Genomic DNA, 15,911 nt, shown 5'->3' with positions numbered 1-15,911 from the left:
GGTATATTGGTGAGACTCAACTACCTGATGCTCCTGTGGGATCCTGTGATTCTCCTCTATACAATCCTTTGAATAAAGAGGATGGGGACATCTCTCTGGGGTATTTCTGTTACTGGGTCCATCTGTAGGAGACACATAGTGACTGAGTACATTGTATATATGTGATTATCAGGTGATGTGTGTATATAGGGGGCCCCCATACCTGCTCTCCCCGGTACAATAAATGACAGTCTCCTCTTACCCAGTGATGTGAGGGGCCGGTGATTCTCCATCATCACGTCCTTGCACAGACCCCTATGTTCCTCTATATACTCCCCCTCCTGCATGGAGACATAGACAGTGACATCCTGACACCTTATAGGAACCTCACACATACAATGATACAGTCATCATGCAAAAACATATCCCCTAGTGGCTCTGTCATGCCCCATTCCCAGCAGTCACCTCTCCAGTCATGACCCTGTATTATTACTCTAGATATAAGTGATGTCACTGTGACACTCCCAGATCCCCTCACCTCCCCAGTCATGTCCCTGTATTATTACTATAGATATAAGTGATGTCACTGTGACACTCCCAGATCCCCTCACCTCCCCAGTCATGTCCCTGTATTATTACTATAGATATAAGTGATATCACTGTGACTCTCCCAGATCCCCTCACCTCCCCAGTCATGCCCCTGTATTATTACTATAGATATTTTAAAAGAAACAAACAATCTACAGACAGAACAAAAAATGTAATCAAAGTAAAACAGCACAAAAATCATAATACAAAAGCTGGACAAAGCTAAACACACTCCAGTTCGACATGGATAGCATAAACAAAATCACACAATTAAATTGCTCTGGAAATAAAGGCAAAATAATTATAAAACATACAAATATAAATGGTATCGACTACTGGTATAACAAAATACGAAAAATTGCACTTAGGACTGAAAACATGGAATGAAAACATTTTAGGAAAATTAACTGAACAAACTAATTACATTAAGGAGCTGACAAATTAACGGTTCCTTTCCCCTGTCTGGAAAGACACCATCTATCTCATTTCAGCATAGAGTTACAACTTTTAATTAATATCTTTCGTGATTGGCAACATCAGACCAGAGCTCTCCTTTTAAAAAATATCAAGGGGATCTGCTGCAAACCAGGTTCTAGCTACAAATGACCTTCACCAGGATAGTAAGACAAAGTGTATCGGTATAGCATTAGGGAGTGTGTTTCCTCTAAGTCAAGGCTGAACAGACATAACCTAGGGTCTAACGAAGTGAGAGAGGAAGCTGTTGATTTCATATTATCCCAAACCTTAGACCAAAAAGGAAATACTGCTGGACAATCCCACATCAAATGCCAAAAACCAGAATACAGTGCACCACATTTTGGGCAATTAGTCCTCAAACAGACTGCCGTAAGGAGAGTGTGGTATGATATACTCCATGTAAAACAAAAAAACCTGCTGGTACCCAACACACTGAGTAATAAACTTAAATTTGCATCCATTGTTCAATGAATCCAGATCAACTTCCCATTTCAGCTTAAGAGGATTTAACAAATCTGTCATAAAATTAGTATTAATTTAAGGTTAGCATACACAGTGGAGATTTGACCCCTTGAGCCCAAACAAGTTACTAGTGATTTAATTAGGGAAGGGGATAACATTGGGGGCAAACTACCAAGTTGAGCATGGACTGCATGTCTCAATTGTAAGTTTCTATAAAAGGCCGTGCTAGGGAAACCGAACTCAGACTGAAGCTGTAAACAGGATATAAAAACACCCTCTACATATAATTGACCCAAGGAAGAGACCCCTCCCAATCTCCAAATGTTATCATATGAAAGTTTAGACAGTTCAGGATATTATTTATTAACCCATAAAGGGGAATCCTCATCGAAATTTTTCCAATCAAATAAAGTATGTGCATAACGCCATAACAAAAGGGCCTGGCGGTGTAACGGAGGAAGACCAGAGACACAGACACCAGAAAGAAGAAATTGCAAAGGATAGATAGAGGACCCCATCCACTCGGCTAGAAAACCAAGTAACGTATGGTCCCCAGCACTAGAAACCCAACTGAATAATTGGACCAATTGAGAGGCCATAGAATACAAACATAAATTAGGGAGGCCTAAACCACCCGAAGCCTTGGATGCAACAAAGTTTTAATGGCCACTCGCGTGGGTTTGTCACCCCAAATACATGAAGATAAAATACTCTCAATACTTGAAAAAAAAACTTTTGTAGGGATATAAACTGGAGAATGCGGTGATAAATAATATTTGGACTGAATTGACATTTTAAAGATTGATGCGTCCCATAATGGTAAGTGGCAATCTCTTCCACATATAAACCCTCAATTTAAAATTTAAAGTAATTGGGTCTATTGTGAGAAAGTCTGTAGATTGAGGATGAATCCAGACTCCCAAACACTTAAAACGCAGACTCCACTGAAGTGGGCAAGAGGATTCATTAGTTATAGTGAGACAACCAGAAATAGGAATTATATTAGATTTGTCCCAATTAATGAGTAACCCTGAAAAACCACCAAACGTATTGACTATTCCAGCATCATAGCCAAAGAAACCTTGGCATCCTCCAAAAATAAGAGCATATCATCTGCGTATAAGGCTATGACATCGCTCAATACTCCAGCTCTAAAGCCACGAATACCAGGAGCAGTACGTAACAGACACGCCAGATGCTCAATAGCAAGCACAAATAGGGCAGGAGATAGAGGACACCCCTGGTGAGTCCCTCTAGCGAGGCATCTCAGTTTCGTAGCAAGCTAAATGCCGGAGGAGGATAATAGAGAGAGAAGAAAGTCTGGAACACCCAAGAATCACATTCTCATAAGAAAGAAACCAGAAACCGGTGACCAGAGCGAAGCCCATCTGAGGCACAGGTGCATCAGGGTGGGTGCCCTGTGGACCCTATGGACTTCGTAGAAAGAGAGATAAAGGTAAGTTCTTACCATATTCTCTCCTTTTCTACTTCAGGGTCCATAGGCTCCACAGGAAAACCTTAGGGATGTCAAAAAGCAGTTCCATTAAGGGTGGGGACGCTCCTGTGCAGAGAGGAGAATCTGCCGCCCAAAGGAAGCATCCTGAGAGGCAAAGGTATCAGATGCATAATACCTCAGAAAGGTCTGGACAGAAGACCACGTAGCCGCCTTACAAAGCTGAACAGCCGAGGTGTCATGGTGAGCTGCCCACAGACAGAGTAGAATGAGCAGTAACAGAGGGCAGAACAGGAAGGCCCTCAGAAGTGTAAGCCTTAGAGATCATCATGCAAATCCACCTAGCCAAAGTTTGCTTATTGGCTGGCCATCCCTTCTTGTGGAATCCATAGAGTACAAACAAGGAGTCTGACTTCCGAAGGGAACTCGTACGGTCCACATCCAATGAGGCCTCACCTGTCGAGAGGTCTGGGGAATTAAAGGCCAGCACAATAATTTCCTCATTAATGTGGAAACTACAGACCACCTTAGGAAGGAAACCAGGGCCAGTCCGAAGCACTGCCCTGTCCTGGTGAAAAAACAGAAATGGAGAACGGCAAGAGATAGCCCCCAAATCTGACACTCTTCTGGCAGAAGCAATAGCCAGAAGAAAAACAACTGTCTTAGCAGTAAGCCATTTGAGATCCACTGAGTCCAGGGGTTCAAATGGAGGGCCCGAAGGACAACAGCCAAATCCCAAGGCACCACAGGAGGGACAAAAAGGAGGCTGGATGTGAAGGACCCCCTGTAGGAAAGTGCGGATATCAGGAAGAGGAGCAATCCTTCGCTGGAACCACACTGAAAGAGCACAGAACTGCACCTTCAGTGAAGCAAGGGGGAGACCAAGGACCAAACCCGCCTGCAGGAAAGCCAAATTTCTGGATATCCTAAAAACTTGGTGGTCGTAACCTCTGGAATGACACACAGAGCCGGAAAAACCCTTGGAATTTCAGAGGGATGTCTCAACAGCCACGCCATCAAAGACAGATGACCCAGGTCCGGGCAAAGGCAAGGACCATGAGACAGCAGGTCCAGACGTTGAGGCAACAGCAACGGAGTGTCGATGGAGAGACTTGGAAGATCTGAGTATCAGTGACGTCTGGGCCACACTGGAGCCACCAAGAGGACAGTGCCTCCTTCTTGTTTGAACTTCCAAAGAACTCGAGGAAGAAGGGAGATTGGAGGGAACAGGTACGCAAACAGGAAGGTCCACTTGACTGACAGAGCATCTACCAAGAGAGCCTTGGCGTATCTTGTCCTGGACCCGTACATTGGCAGTTTGTGATTTTGTCGAGAGGACATGAGGTCCATGTCTGGAAGGCCCCACTTATCCACTAGGGGCTGAAACACTTTTTGGTAAAGAGATCATTCCCCGGGATGCACGTTGTGACGGCTGAGGAAGTCCGCTTCCCAATTGAGAACTCCAGGGATGAACACTGCAGATATGACTGGGAGATGGCCATCCGCCCATGTCAGAATGTGTGACACCTCTGTCATTGCTGCCTGACTTCAAGTCCCTCCTTGTTGGTTTATGTAAGCCACGGTCGTGGCGTTGTCTGACTGAACTTGCACAGGCTTTCCGTGAAGTAAGAGTATGGCTTGTTGCAGGGCTCTGAAGACCGCCCGACGTTCCAATATGTTGATTGGCAGGGCGGCCTCTTCCGCTGTACACCATCCCCGAAATGTGTGGACCAGTCACTGCACCCCAAAATTGGAGACTGGCATCCAAAAGGGGCACCCCCTGATGAGGTGGCCCATCTGCAGCCACCAAACAAGAGACAGACGCACCTCCGAAGAGAGCACCATTGTTTGCTTTATCCGATGGGGTAATCCGTCCCACCTGGAGAGGATCAATTTCTGCAGAGGCCAGGAAGGAAACAGGGAATATTTCACCATGTCGAACGTCGACACTATGGAATCGAGTAACTGCATTGCAGAGTGGATGGACACTCGGCGACTGTGGAGGCATCTGCATACTTGCATCAGCAAAGTGGAGATCTTGTCCGTAGACAGAAAGATCCGCTGCTGTTGTGAATCCAACAGAGCTCCCAGATGCAGCATCCTTTGGGATGGGATCAGGGAGCACCTCTTCCAATTGATATACCACCCGTGCATAGATATAGTCAGCTGTAGGTGGTGGTGGTGAAGTCCCTCTGGAGACCCTGCCAACAGTAAAAGCTGTAAAAACAGTAAAAAGTCGTCCATATATGGTAACAGGCGGACTCCCTGCAGCCGCAGATGGGCTGCCATCACTGCCATAACTTTGGTAAACATCAGAGGTGCAGTAGAGAGGCCAAACAGCAGAGCCCGAAACTGGAAATGTTGCAGTACAGCAAACCTGAGAAAACGCTGGTGAGATGAAGCAATCGGAATATGCAGGTATGCATCCTGAATATCCAGTGACACCATAAAATCCCCAGGTTCCATAGCCAATATAACTGAGCGTAGGGTTTCCATCCTGAACAGAGGTACCCTGAGGAATTTGTTCAGGGAGTTATAGGCCAGTGGGATCCAGTCGAATTTTGAACCAGAAAGATTGGTATAACAACCCGTTCCCCTCTGAGGCAACGGGACAGGTACAATGACTTCTGCTTGAGCAAGGATTTAAGAAATGACAGTTTGTGAAAAAAAAATAATATATAGTTTCAGACAGACAGCGCTAACATAAGTCACATACAATGCAGAAATTAACCTGCACCATGGCACTATAATCAACTACACAGACTCAGTGCCTGGTAGGCAATAGTGCTGCATACACTGACCCAAAAGGGAGAGGTATGCAGGGGGACTGGGCACATGCTGGGCAAAGAGAACTGCCACATTGCCATCCAAGAAAATGGCCACCGGAGACTTTAGAGGTGGCGTGGCCCAAGAAGGGGAGCAGCTCAGCGTAGCCAGGCCGCAGTGGAAAGGCGCGCTGAACTGAGAGGAGGAACCGGCTGTTAAGACAGGGAAGGCAGCCTGCCCTGGCCAGCGTTTAACCCCCGGGACGCTGGAGCATTTCCGCATCACTCCAGCCTGCAGTCTCTGGTCGCCTAGTGGAAGCGAAGGACTCAGTGCCTGGCTCCCCATGCTGTCATCCCCAGGGAGTCCTCAGCCCTGGCGGAACAGGACTGCGTCTCGGCAGGTCATCACCGCGGTGGGGTATGAAATCCTGGTGGCTGAAAAACTTCCAGGTGAAATACTGACGGGGAACGTAAGTTAGCAAACCCTACACTTCTCCTCCCCCACCAAACCTCCCTTTGTGGTGCCTAACCATAAAACTCCCAGAGTGGTGCCTAAACATAAGTCCCCCCGGGGGCGCCTAAACCTATCCCCCTCCCTGAACCCTAACCTAACCCTCCCGGATAATCAAAATTTAGATGTTGGGATTTTGTCAGGTGGCTTCCCGCCATGCTTTACTGTTGGCATGACACAGGACAAAGTCTTTTGGAGGATGGCCTGGTGTCAGGAAGAGCAGCAAAGAAGCCAATAATCTCCAGGAAAACATCAGGGACAGGCTGATATTCTGCAATAGGTACAGTGATTGGACTGCTGGGGAATGGGGTAACGTTATTTTCTCTGATGAATCCCCTTTCAGATTGTTTGGGGCACTGGAAAACCCATGTCTGGAGAAGAAAAGGTGAGTGCTACCATCAGTCCTGGTACGTCTATACCTCCTAAAGACTGGTCACAAAAACTTTCTATACAGATTAAGCCACTGTACAATTTATTGTATGTTCTATAGAACCTGTGACAATTATTCAACTTTGAGCGCCCTTTTCCCTTTTCTATGTGTATGTCTGTATGGTGACCCCACTAACAGGGGGGCGGGTGTGAAGGTGCAGCCATCGGATTCTCTCTATTTGTGACATTGTGTGAGCGCAGGATAAAGGTATATTATAACACACAGTGGTCGAGGTGGGGATTTCGAAGTGGGGGTATGGAGACACGCTGTGAAAACTGGGCGTGGCCATGTGTGACGAGGGGCGTTGTTACGTGTCACGATGGGGCAGCGACTACTGCAACTGATGATCGCGACGGTGATCCTAGGCAGCATCTATGGACGCAGCACTGGGATGGTAACTTAATGTAGGAGGAGCCTAGTTCCTACAGACGCCTCCTGCTGCATCTGTATTGTAGCTGTACGGGTCACATATAAATCAGGCCCTTTATGCTCAGCATATGAAATCCACCAATACAATTGTACACATATATGCTGGGTCACAGATCCGGATATATGATTATTCTCCGAGTTACCCTTTAACTGAATTGTAAGCTGAACCAGCAGAATGTTTTAGAGCAGAACTTAGTGATGCTGCTGACCTTGCCAGTGGACATTAGAGAAAGCTCTTGCTCAGAAGGTGAGGAGCTTCTCTCATTAGCTTTGCAAAAGTGGTTCCATGTGAGGGGGAGGTCCTCCAAGCAAAGTACCCTCCCCTTTCTTCATGTGCAGTGGCGTCAAGGATGTGCTTGCCACCGCGCCCGTGATCCGTCCATCATGGATACCAATGGAGGCCCCTGGGAGAGAGGTATGTTACTCGCCTGGGTCCTCAGACTCCTCATTAATATGGTTTTAGCCATCTGTAGGAGGGGGACCTTGTGTATCACATCAGGGTCGGTTCTAGACCAAGTAGAGCCCAGGGCGAAAACTGCTTTTGGTTCCCCACTTAAAAGGACAAAAAAAATAAAATATTCTATACTGTTTATGTGTGTACTAAAAATCTCACCTTACCTATATGGGGGTTTCTCGGCAATGGGGAACCTCTGAAGAAATTGATCCTCCGTGGGCAGACAGTGTCCTCAATCAGTAGTCACTGTGCACATTGAAGATCACATGGTCCGGAAAATGCCTGTGTGTAGGAATATAACCAATGTCACCATCATACAACAGAAGCTTAACCAGAAATGTGCCCCGTGTCCCATCCAGCCTCCTGCCCCCCCCGTGTTCCCTCCAGCCCTCTGTCATTCCAGCCTCCAATACCCCCTCCAGTCCTCATTCCAGCCTTCAGCCATGTGTCCCCTCCAGTCCCGTCATTCTTCCACCTCTGTCCCCTCCAGCACCCTGTTATTCCAGCCTTCAGCCCCATGTCCCTTCCAGCCCCCTCTCATTCCAGCTTCCAGCCCCCCAGTGTTCCCTCCAGCCCCCTCTCATTCCAGCTTCCAGCCCCCCAGTGTTCCCTCCAGCCCTGTCATTCCAGCCTCCAGTCCTCATTCCAGCCTTCAGCCCTGTGTCCCCTCCAGCCCACCATCATTCCAGCCTCCTGTGACTCCTCCAGCCTCCTATCATTACACCCCCTGTCATTCCAGCCCCCTCTGTCCCCCTGTCATTCCAGCCTCCTCTGTCCCCTGTCATTGCAGCCTCCTGAGTAACCTGAACAACCCACCTGCTCCCCGGCCCCCTCCAGCTTACCTGCCCTCTGGCAGCGGGACACTGCTCCTCCTGCTCCCGGGTCGGGGTCTGCTGCTCCGCCCACCGCTGTATCCCGTATGTGCCCCTCCCCCTGCTCCTCCCCCTCCCCAGCACCTGACACGTGGCCACGCCCCCTTATGGGGAAAAATAAAATCTTTTTGCAGTTGTGTTACCGGGGGGCGATAACTCTAATCCCCCCTCCCCCCCCGGATCAGTCACTAATATGGGGGCACCGGCAGCGCGGAGACACCGGCACCGGGAAGTAGGGGAGGAACTGGCAGCTGCCAGGAAGAGTAATGGCGGCGGCGGCCAGTGGCAGGAAGTGACGGAGGCCGCAGTGGAGCAGGAGAGAGGAGAACGCGGACGGGACAATATGAGGAGGAGGAGGAGACACGGCCTGAGCTGCTGCTGCCCCCGTCATACATGTACGTATGTGTTATATGTGTGTGACCTGTACATAGGACACACACTGTATACTGTCTGTCTCACTCTTACTGTAATACATCATATATATACCATTTCCCCCCCAATGTTGGGGTCCCCCCTATTTGTTACTAGCTCTGGTACTCCCAAAATCAGAGGGAGAAATGGGGGTTCCCCCCTGCACCATGAATTGCCCCTGGGGGCTGCCGGAACCATACAGGAACCCCCCTCCTCCACCATGATACCAGGCCAGTTGGCTCTAGGACTGGTTTTCCCAGGTATGACCGGCAGTCACAAAGCCCCCACCATTAGGTAAATACCCTAACGCTAACCCCTAACCCTCCCTCCTTCCCCGGTGCCTGACCCTAACCTCCCCTCCCTTACTGACTAACCCTGACCCTCCCCGGTGCCTGACCCTAACCCTCCCTCCCTGGTGCCTAACCCTGACCCTCCCTCCCTGGTGCCTAACCCTGACCCTCCCCCTAACTCTCCCTCCCCGGTGCCTGAACCTAACCTCCCCTCCTCCCTTACTGCCTAACCCTCCCCCTAACCCTACCTCCCTGGTGCCTGAACCTAACCTCCCCTCCTCCCTTACTGCCTAACCCTCCCTCCCCGGTGCCTGACCCTAACCCTCCCTCCCTGGTGCCTAACCCTGACCCTCCCCCTAACCCTCCCTTCCCGGTACCTGAACCTAACCTCCCCTCCTCCCTTACTGCCTAACCCTCCCCCTAACCCTCCCTCTCCGGTGCCTGACCCTAACCCTCCCTCCCTGGTGCCTAACCCTGACCCTCCCCCTAACCCTCCCTTCCCGGTGCCTGAACCTAACCTCCCCTCCTCCCTTACTGCCTAACCCTCCCTCCCTGGTGCCTGAACCTAACCTCCCCTCCTCACTGCCTAACCCTCCCTCCCTGGTGCCTGAACCTAACCTCCCCTCCTCCCTTACTGTCTAACCCTCCCCCTAACCCTCCCTCCCCGGTGCCTGAACCTAACCTCCCCTCCTCCCTTACTGTCTAACCCTCCCCCTAACCCTCCCTCCCCGGTGCCTGAACCTAACCTCCCCTCCTCCCTTACTGCCTAACCCTTCCCCTAACCCTCCCTCCCTGGTGCCTGAACCTAACCTCCCCTCCTCCCTTACTGCCTAACCCTCCCCCTAACCCAAACTCCCCGGTGCCTGAACCTAACCTCCCCTCCTCCCTTACTGCCTAACCCTCCCTCCCCGGTGCCTGACCCTAACCCTCCCTCCCTGGTGCCTGAACCTAACCTCCCCTCCTCCCTTACTGCCTAACCCTTCCCCTAACCCTCCCTCCCTGGTGCCTGAACCTAACCTCCCCTCCTCCCTTACTGCCTAACCCTCCCCCTAACCCTAACTCCCCGGTGCCTGAACCAACCTCCCCTCCTCCCTTAGTGCCTAACCCTGACCCTTCCCCTAATACTTACCTTCGGGATGCCGGCAGTCGGGATTCTGGAGCCCGTATTTGGACCGTCGGGATCCTGCACCCTGGGATGCGGATTACCTCACGTCAATGTACATCGACCCAGGTTTATACTATGTGTGACAGCAAACGACCCGGGACGAATGTCCCAGGCCCACGACCCTGCTCTGTACTAGGGTCAGGGACTGAGACCTGGGAAATTCACGGGTTAATCGGTGTGCGAGGTGTATAACAGCGCCGACCATCGACTGGCACGCGCCCGCTATCATCATAGTGTACGTAATCCCTGCACTGGCACTGATGGCGAGGATGGCAGCACTACCATACGGGTCTTATGGGCGAAAACAATAAGGACTGATCGGGGTACTGAGAATCCCCCTACTTCATAGCAGCGCCTGCCGCAATCTGACGTCCTCAGGGTATACAGGCAGGTCTATATAACAGCTGATCTTTTGGGCAAAATGAATGCACTGGCTGAAAGATCTATATATATATCTATATGTAATTGCTTATTGTCTGCTTGAAAAATCCCTTTGGAGTGCTGCCTGTATATTGTATTGTGAGGATCCCTTGGATGTGCACCCGGGTACATGATAATATATAGGAGTGCCGGTCTATAGTCAATGATACATACATACACTGGCTAATTCATTTTTCTATGCATTGCATTATGGGAGTGATGATTTCAGTCTGTTCTATGGTAAATTAGTTCTGCCTTTTGAATTATTGTATTTTAACATCAGCGTAACTTTAGTATTTGGTCGCTTTGCGTTGGTTTATTACATTTCCTTTGTGGTTTGTTTTTTACGGCGCTGGGTGTTGAGTTTTTTTGACAAATTACCTATTTCCACAATTCCCATCCCCCAGAATTACCAGATGAGGTGGGAGAGGGCCAATTGGGCCCCTGTAGCCGAATGACACTTTCTCATTGCATCTGGTGCTGGTGATGGTCATAGTCCAAATGGTCAGTGTAATGGCGGGTACATATCGGGCATATCGTCCATTGCAGGCATGGGCAACCTGCGGCTCTCCAGCTGTTGTGAAACTACAAGTCCCAGCATGCCCTGCCACAGTTTTGTTATTAGAAAATGCTAAAACAGTTGCAGGGCATGCTGGGACTTGTAGTTTCACAACAGCTGGAGAGCCAGAGGTTGGCCAGGCCTGGTCTAGTGCATCCTCAATGTCACTAATGCTGCGCTCTCCCATGCATTGTCAGCGATATCTCCAGTCAGACCTGCATGCTCTTTGCTCTGGTGCTTCTAGCACACTCTGGTCTGTATCTCAGCACTTTGTTGCATCAGCTGAGTGTGCTAGAGGCACCAGAGCAGAGAGCGACACCCCAGGCAGGAAAGAGGAACTGCACGGGCTGTGACAGGTGCAGGGTGCTAGAATGAACACTACGGGGGTCAATCCAATTAGGTGCAAATTGCGAGTTGCTATTTTCTCTTCGAATTTGCATAGCAAATTCATTTTGCACTTCAATTAGCAACTCGTACTGATCAGTCAGACTGAATTCACATCTTTCCACTCGCACCTCCCTGAGGGTGAGAGATGGGAAGGAAAATCTTTATCTTAAGGTTAAATTGTTGGGATATTTTGCTGAACCCCTTGGACCCCCCCTAATGACTAATTAAGCAATTGGAAGTTTCCAGTCAGCTTAATTATTAGTCCAATAATTGCATGTAATTTTTTGAGGTACAAAAAAAAAAATTCCTCAAATTACCCCCAAATCAACTTTTTCGTTATTTTAGGCACCCCAAATTTAATTACAATAATTTTTTAATTGAAAAATAATTTATTATTTTTTCAATTTTTCAAGATGCCTTCAAAGTACCCCAAAATCACATTTTTTTTCTTACTTTTTTTTTGCATTTTTCGTTTCATTCGTTTGAGATTAAACAAAAAAGTTTGTTTTTTTATCATTTTCTTGCATTTAAAAAATAAAAATCAGCCATTTGACACCATTTAAAAACCTACAGTACCTTCCTAATGCTCACAAACAGCCCACTATATGGTCCTTCTAACAAAATTATATACATTTTGCGGGGTCCAGGATGGTCTCCCCACTTTTTCATGCACTTCTCTCAAATCTCATTTGGCAGTCAAATCATACCCCTCCGCTGCGAGCACCACAAATAGCCATTTTTAATTGGATCGGAGAATTCTTGGGCGCTCGCTTCGATGAGAAGTCTGTGAGTTTCAAGAAACAAACTCACTACTCGCAATTCGCACCTCGTTGGATTGACCCCTATGTATGTTTGATGGCTGAGCTCCTCTCCATGCTATTTTGAACGCTGTATCAGTGAGCATATAATTTGTAGTATTACTTAGTACATTTGGGGTAATATTATAAATGGTCACATATAGGAGAGGTAAGTGCTATATAAAGTACTATGGGCCTTATTTATAAATGAGTTTTATAATACACGAGGGATAAAAACTCGTTTCCTATGACAATGTTACTCCAACCAACCAGCTCCTTACTGTTATCTGTTTGAAAAATGACAGTTGGGAGCTGATTGGCTGGATCATCATTTATCTTACGCAGCGAGTTCTTTCACTCGTGAATGATAAAACTCATCCTATATTAGAAAAATAGGTTCAGGAACTCCTGGGAGGGGGAGAGGCATTGATGGGCGGAGCTGTGAATAATGTGGGTGGAGCTACAGAGGGGTGGGGCATCAATTGGGGCATAAAACCATTTTTCTTTTTAAACAGAGTTTGGGCTGTGGCGGTGTTGTTATAACTCTCACTGTCTCCTCCCATCTGTCCCTGATGACATAATCTCCTATTCTGACTTATCCTTTCCTCTGCCCTTTTTACCCCTTCTCCGTGTCCCTTTTGACTTCTCTCTCCATTTGCCCCACCCCGTCCCCACTCCTAATGACCTCAATCTCTTTCCTCCACTTTTCCTAACTAAGGTCTCTGTTCGCTGCTTTTGTCCCATGTCTTCCCCCATACTGTACCCTCTTCCTGACTCCATCATCTCCTCTAGGTGAGCTCTCCTTGTCAGTCCGATAGTGCTCTCTCCCTGATGACTCCTCTTTGTCACCCCAATTGCCCCTGATGACCCCTTGTTCTTGAAGAGGAGGGGGGACAGATCATGGGTGCTGGGGCCCGGAAAGGAGTCAGCACAAAGAATAGGAGGATGGGGAAAGAGGGGGACAGAGCAGAGAAAGACAGCCCCAGCCGATGGCCCAGACGGGTGGCACCACTGGCCCACACACTATGTGCAGCTGCAGACATGGACATGGCTGACTGCTGGGAGGAAACAGAGACTGCTGTCTGGGTGCAGCTGCTCGCATTGTGACAGAGCGGCCAGGAAGCATCCTCTGCCTTCCTCCCGCAGTCAGCCATGTGCAGGCATAGCGCGGCTGCGGATGGCCCTGAATCAGTAAAATTGTATTGGCGAGGGGGGCCGTTGGCAGGACCATGTGCAGCCAGCCGGGTTCTGCAAGATGGCTGCCGACCCAGTCAGTAGCACAGTAGTCAGAGACAAGATGTCCTGCTGGCGAGCAACAGGTAGGAGATCCCCCAGCTCATGGTGCGCTGTAGTATACTGCTAGCATACTTTAAAAAAAAAATTATTATGCGGTTCTGGACCGCCGCTCCAGATGGCGTAATTTTTTTACATGAACTTCCAAAACGACTCTACGGTACAAATATATAACCCTGGCTATATACAGTCCACGATTTTCATATTATCTCCTAAAGTAGACTTCTAATTTACATTTTATTGATGTCTCTCATTAAACAGGGTTACACAGTAGTCAGAAGACATTTGTGTTTCCTTCACAGCTGTGCCTCCTTCACAGTGCCTCCACCTCAATCACTAATACATGAGCGATACAATGACCAGAAGATCCTGGAACTCACCAAAAAGATCATTCAGCTGCTGACTGGAGAGGTGACTGCTGGGAATGGGACATTATACAGTAACACCAGGAGATGTGTCTGGGTGATGACTGGAGAGGTGACTGCTGGGAATGGGACATTATACAGTAACACCAGGGGATGTGTCTGGGGGATGACTGGAGAGGTGACTGCTGGGAATGGAACATTATACAGTAACACCAGGGGATGTGTCTGAGAGGTGACTGCTGGGAATGGGACATTATACAGTAACACCAGGGGATGTGTCTTGGTGATGACTGGAGAGGTGACTGCTGGCAATGGGACATTATACAGTAACACCAGGGGATGTGTCTGGGTGATGACTGGAGAGGTGACTGCTGGGAATGGGACATTATACAGTAACACCAGGGGATGTGTCTGGGTGATGACTGGAGAGGTGATTGCTGGGAATGAGACATTATACAGTAACACCATGGGATGTGTCTGGGAGGTGACTGCTGGGAAGGGGACATTATACAGTAACACCAGGGGATGTGTCTGGGTGATGACTGGAGAGGTGATTGCTTGGAATGGGACATTATACAGTAACACCAGGGGATGTGTCTGGGTGATGACTGGAGAGGTGATTGCTGGGAATGGGACATTATACAGTAACACCAGGGGATGTGTCTGGGTGATGACTGGAGAGGTGATTGCTGGGAATGGAACATTATACAGTAACACCAGGGGATGTGTCTGGGTGATGACTGTATCATTGTGTGTGTCAGGTTCCTATAAGGTGTCAGTATGTCACTGTCTATGTCTCCATGCAGGAGGGGGAGTATATAGAGGAACACAAGGGTTTGTACAAGGACGTGATGATGGAGAATCACTGGCCCCTCACATCACTGGGTAAGAGGAGAATGTAATTTATGTGCGGGGAGAGCAGGTGTGTAGGCCCAAATAGACATACATCATGTGATAATCACATATATACAATGTACTCAGTCACTGTGTGTCTCCTACAGATTGACCCAGTAACAGAAATATCCCAGAGAGATGTCCTCTACATTCACAGGATTGTACAGAGGAGAATCACAGGACCCCACAGGAGCATCAGGTAATATAGGTTCTTCCCAATGACCACAAAAACCAAAGTGACTTTTCATTAATTGACCTGTATTTATTAATTATTCTGCATCTAATTGATATTTTAACATGCTGATATTATACTATTTATTCTCAAATAATGTACTCAGACATTATTAAGGTATTATTTTATTGTTTTCTGTGAAATTTACAATGAAGATCTGACTGATATTAAGGCAGAAGATATAGAGAGGGAAGAAGAGACGTATGTGACTGATATGAAGGCAGAAGATATAGAGAGAGAAGAAAAGACGTATGTGACAGAAATGAAGGCAGAAGATATAGACGGAGAAGAAGAGATGTATGTGACTTATATGAAGGCAAAAGATCTAGAGGGAGAAGAAGAGCCGAATGTGACTGATATGAAGGCAGAAGATACAGAGGGAGAAGAAGAGACGTATGTGACTGATATGAAGGCAGAAGATATAGAGGGAGAAGAAGACACGTATGTGACTGATATGAAGGCAGAAGATATAGAGGGAGAAGAAGACACGTATGTGACTGATATGAAGGCAGAAGATATAGAGGGAGAAGAAGAGACGTATGTGACTAATAATAAGGCAGAAGATATAGAGGGAGAAGAAGAGACGTATGTGACTGATATGAAGGCAGAATATACAGAGGGAGAAGAAGAGACGTATGTGACTGATATGAAGGCAGAAGATATAGAGGGAGAAGAAGA

The 15,911-nt window shown here is 48.0% G+C and overlaps 1 protein-coding gene and 1 long non-coding RNA gene across 2 annotated transcripts; one reads left to right on the top strand and one right to left on the bottom strand.

Annotated features, from left to right (window-relative positions):
- Positions 1–29: 29 nt before the first annotated feature.
- On the bottom strand, positions 30–8,459 carry LOC148430263 (uncharacterized). Its single transcript, XR_015877631.1, has 4 exons — positions 8,391–8,459; positions 7,713–7,830; positions 242–320; positions 30–122 (listed from the first exon to the last, which is right to left on the bottom strand). It is a non-coding gene; the product is annotated as an uncharacterized LOC148430263 (long non-coding RNA).
- A 240-nt stretch (positions 8,460–8,699) lies between these two features.
- LOC148430262 (uncharacterized) lies at positions 8,700–15,047 on the top strand (the record flags this gene model as incomplete). The annotated part of the gene is made up of 4 exons (XM_088466647.1): positions 8,700–8,815; positions 14,045–14,285; positions 14,340–14,789; positions 15,030–15,047. Coding segments are annotated over 4 exons (825 nt in total), but the record flags the coding sequence as incomplete, so codon positions are not given.
- Between the last annotated feature and the right edge of the window lie 864 nt (positions 15,048–15,911).

Source organism: Taudactylus pleione, unplaced genomic scaffold, assembly GCF_031769625.1.
Source record: "Taudactylus pleione unplaced genomic scaffold, aTauple2 ptg004189l, whole genome shotgun sequence".
Taxonomy (NCBI): domain Eukaryota; kingdom Metazoa; phylum Chordata; class Amphibia; order Anura; family Myobatrachidae; genus Taudactylus; species Taudactylus pleione.
Note: the sequence above shows the minus strand (reverse complement) of the source record. Positions and strands in the feature narration are given on the sequence as shown.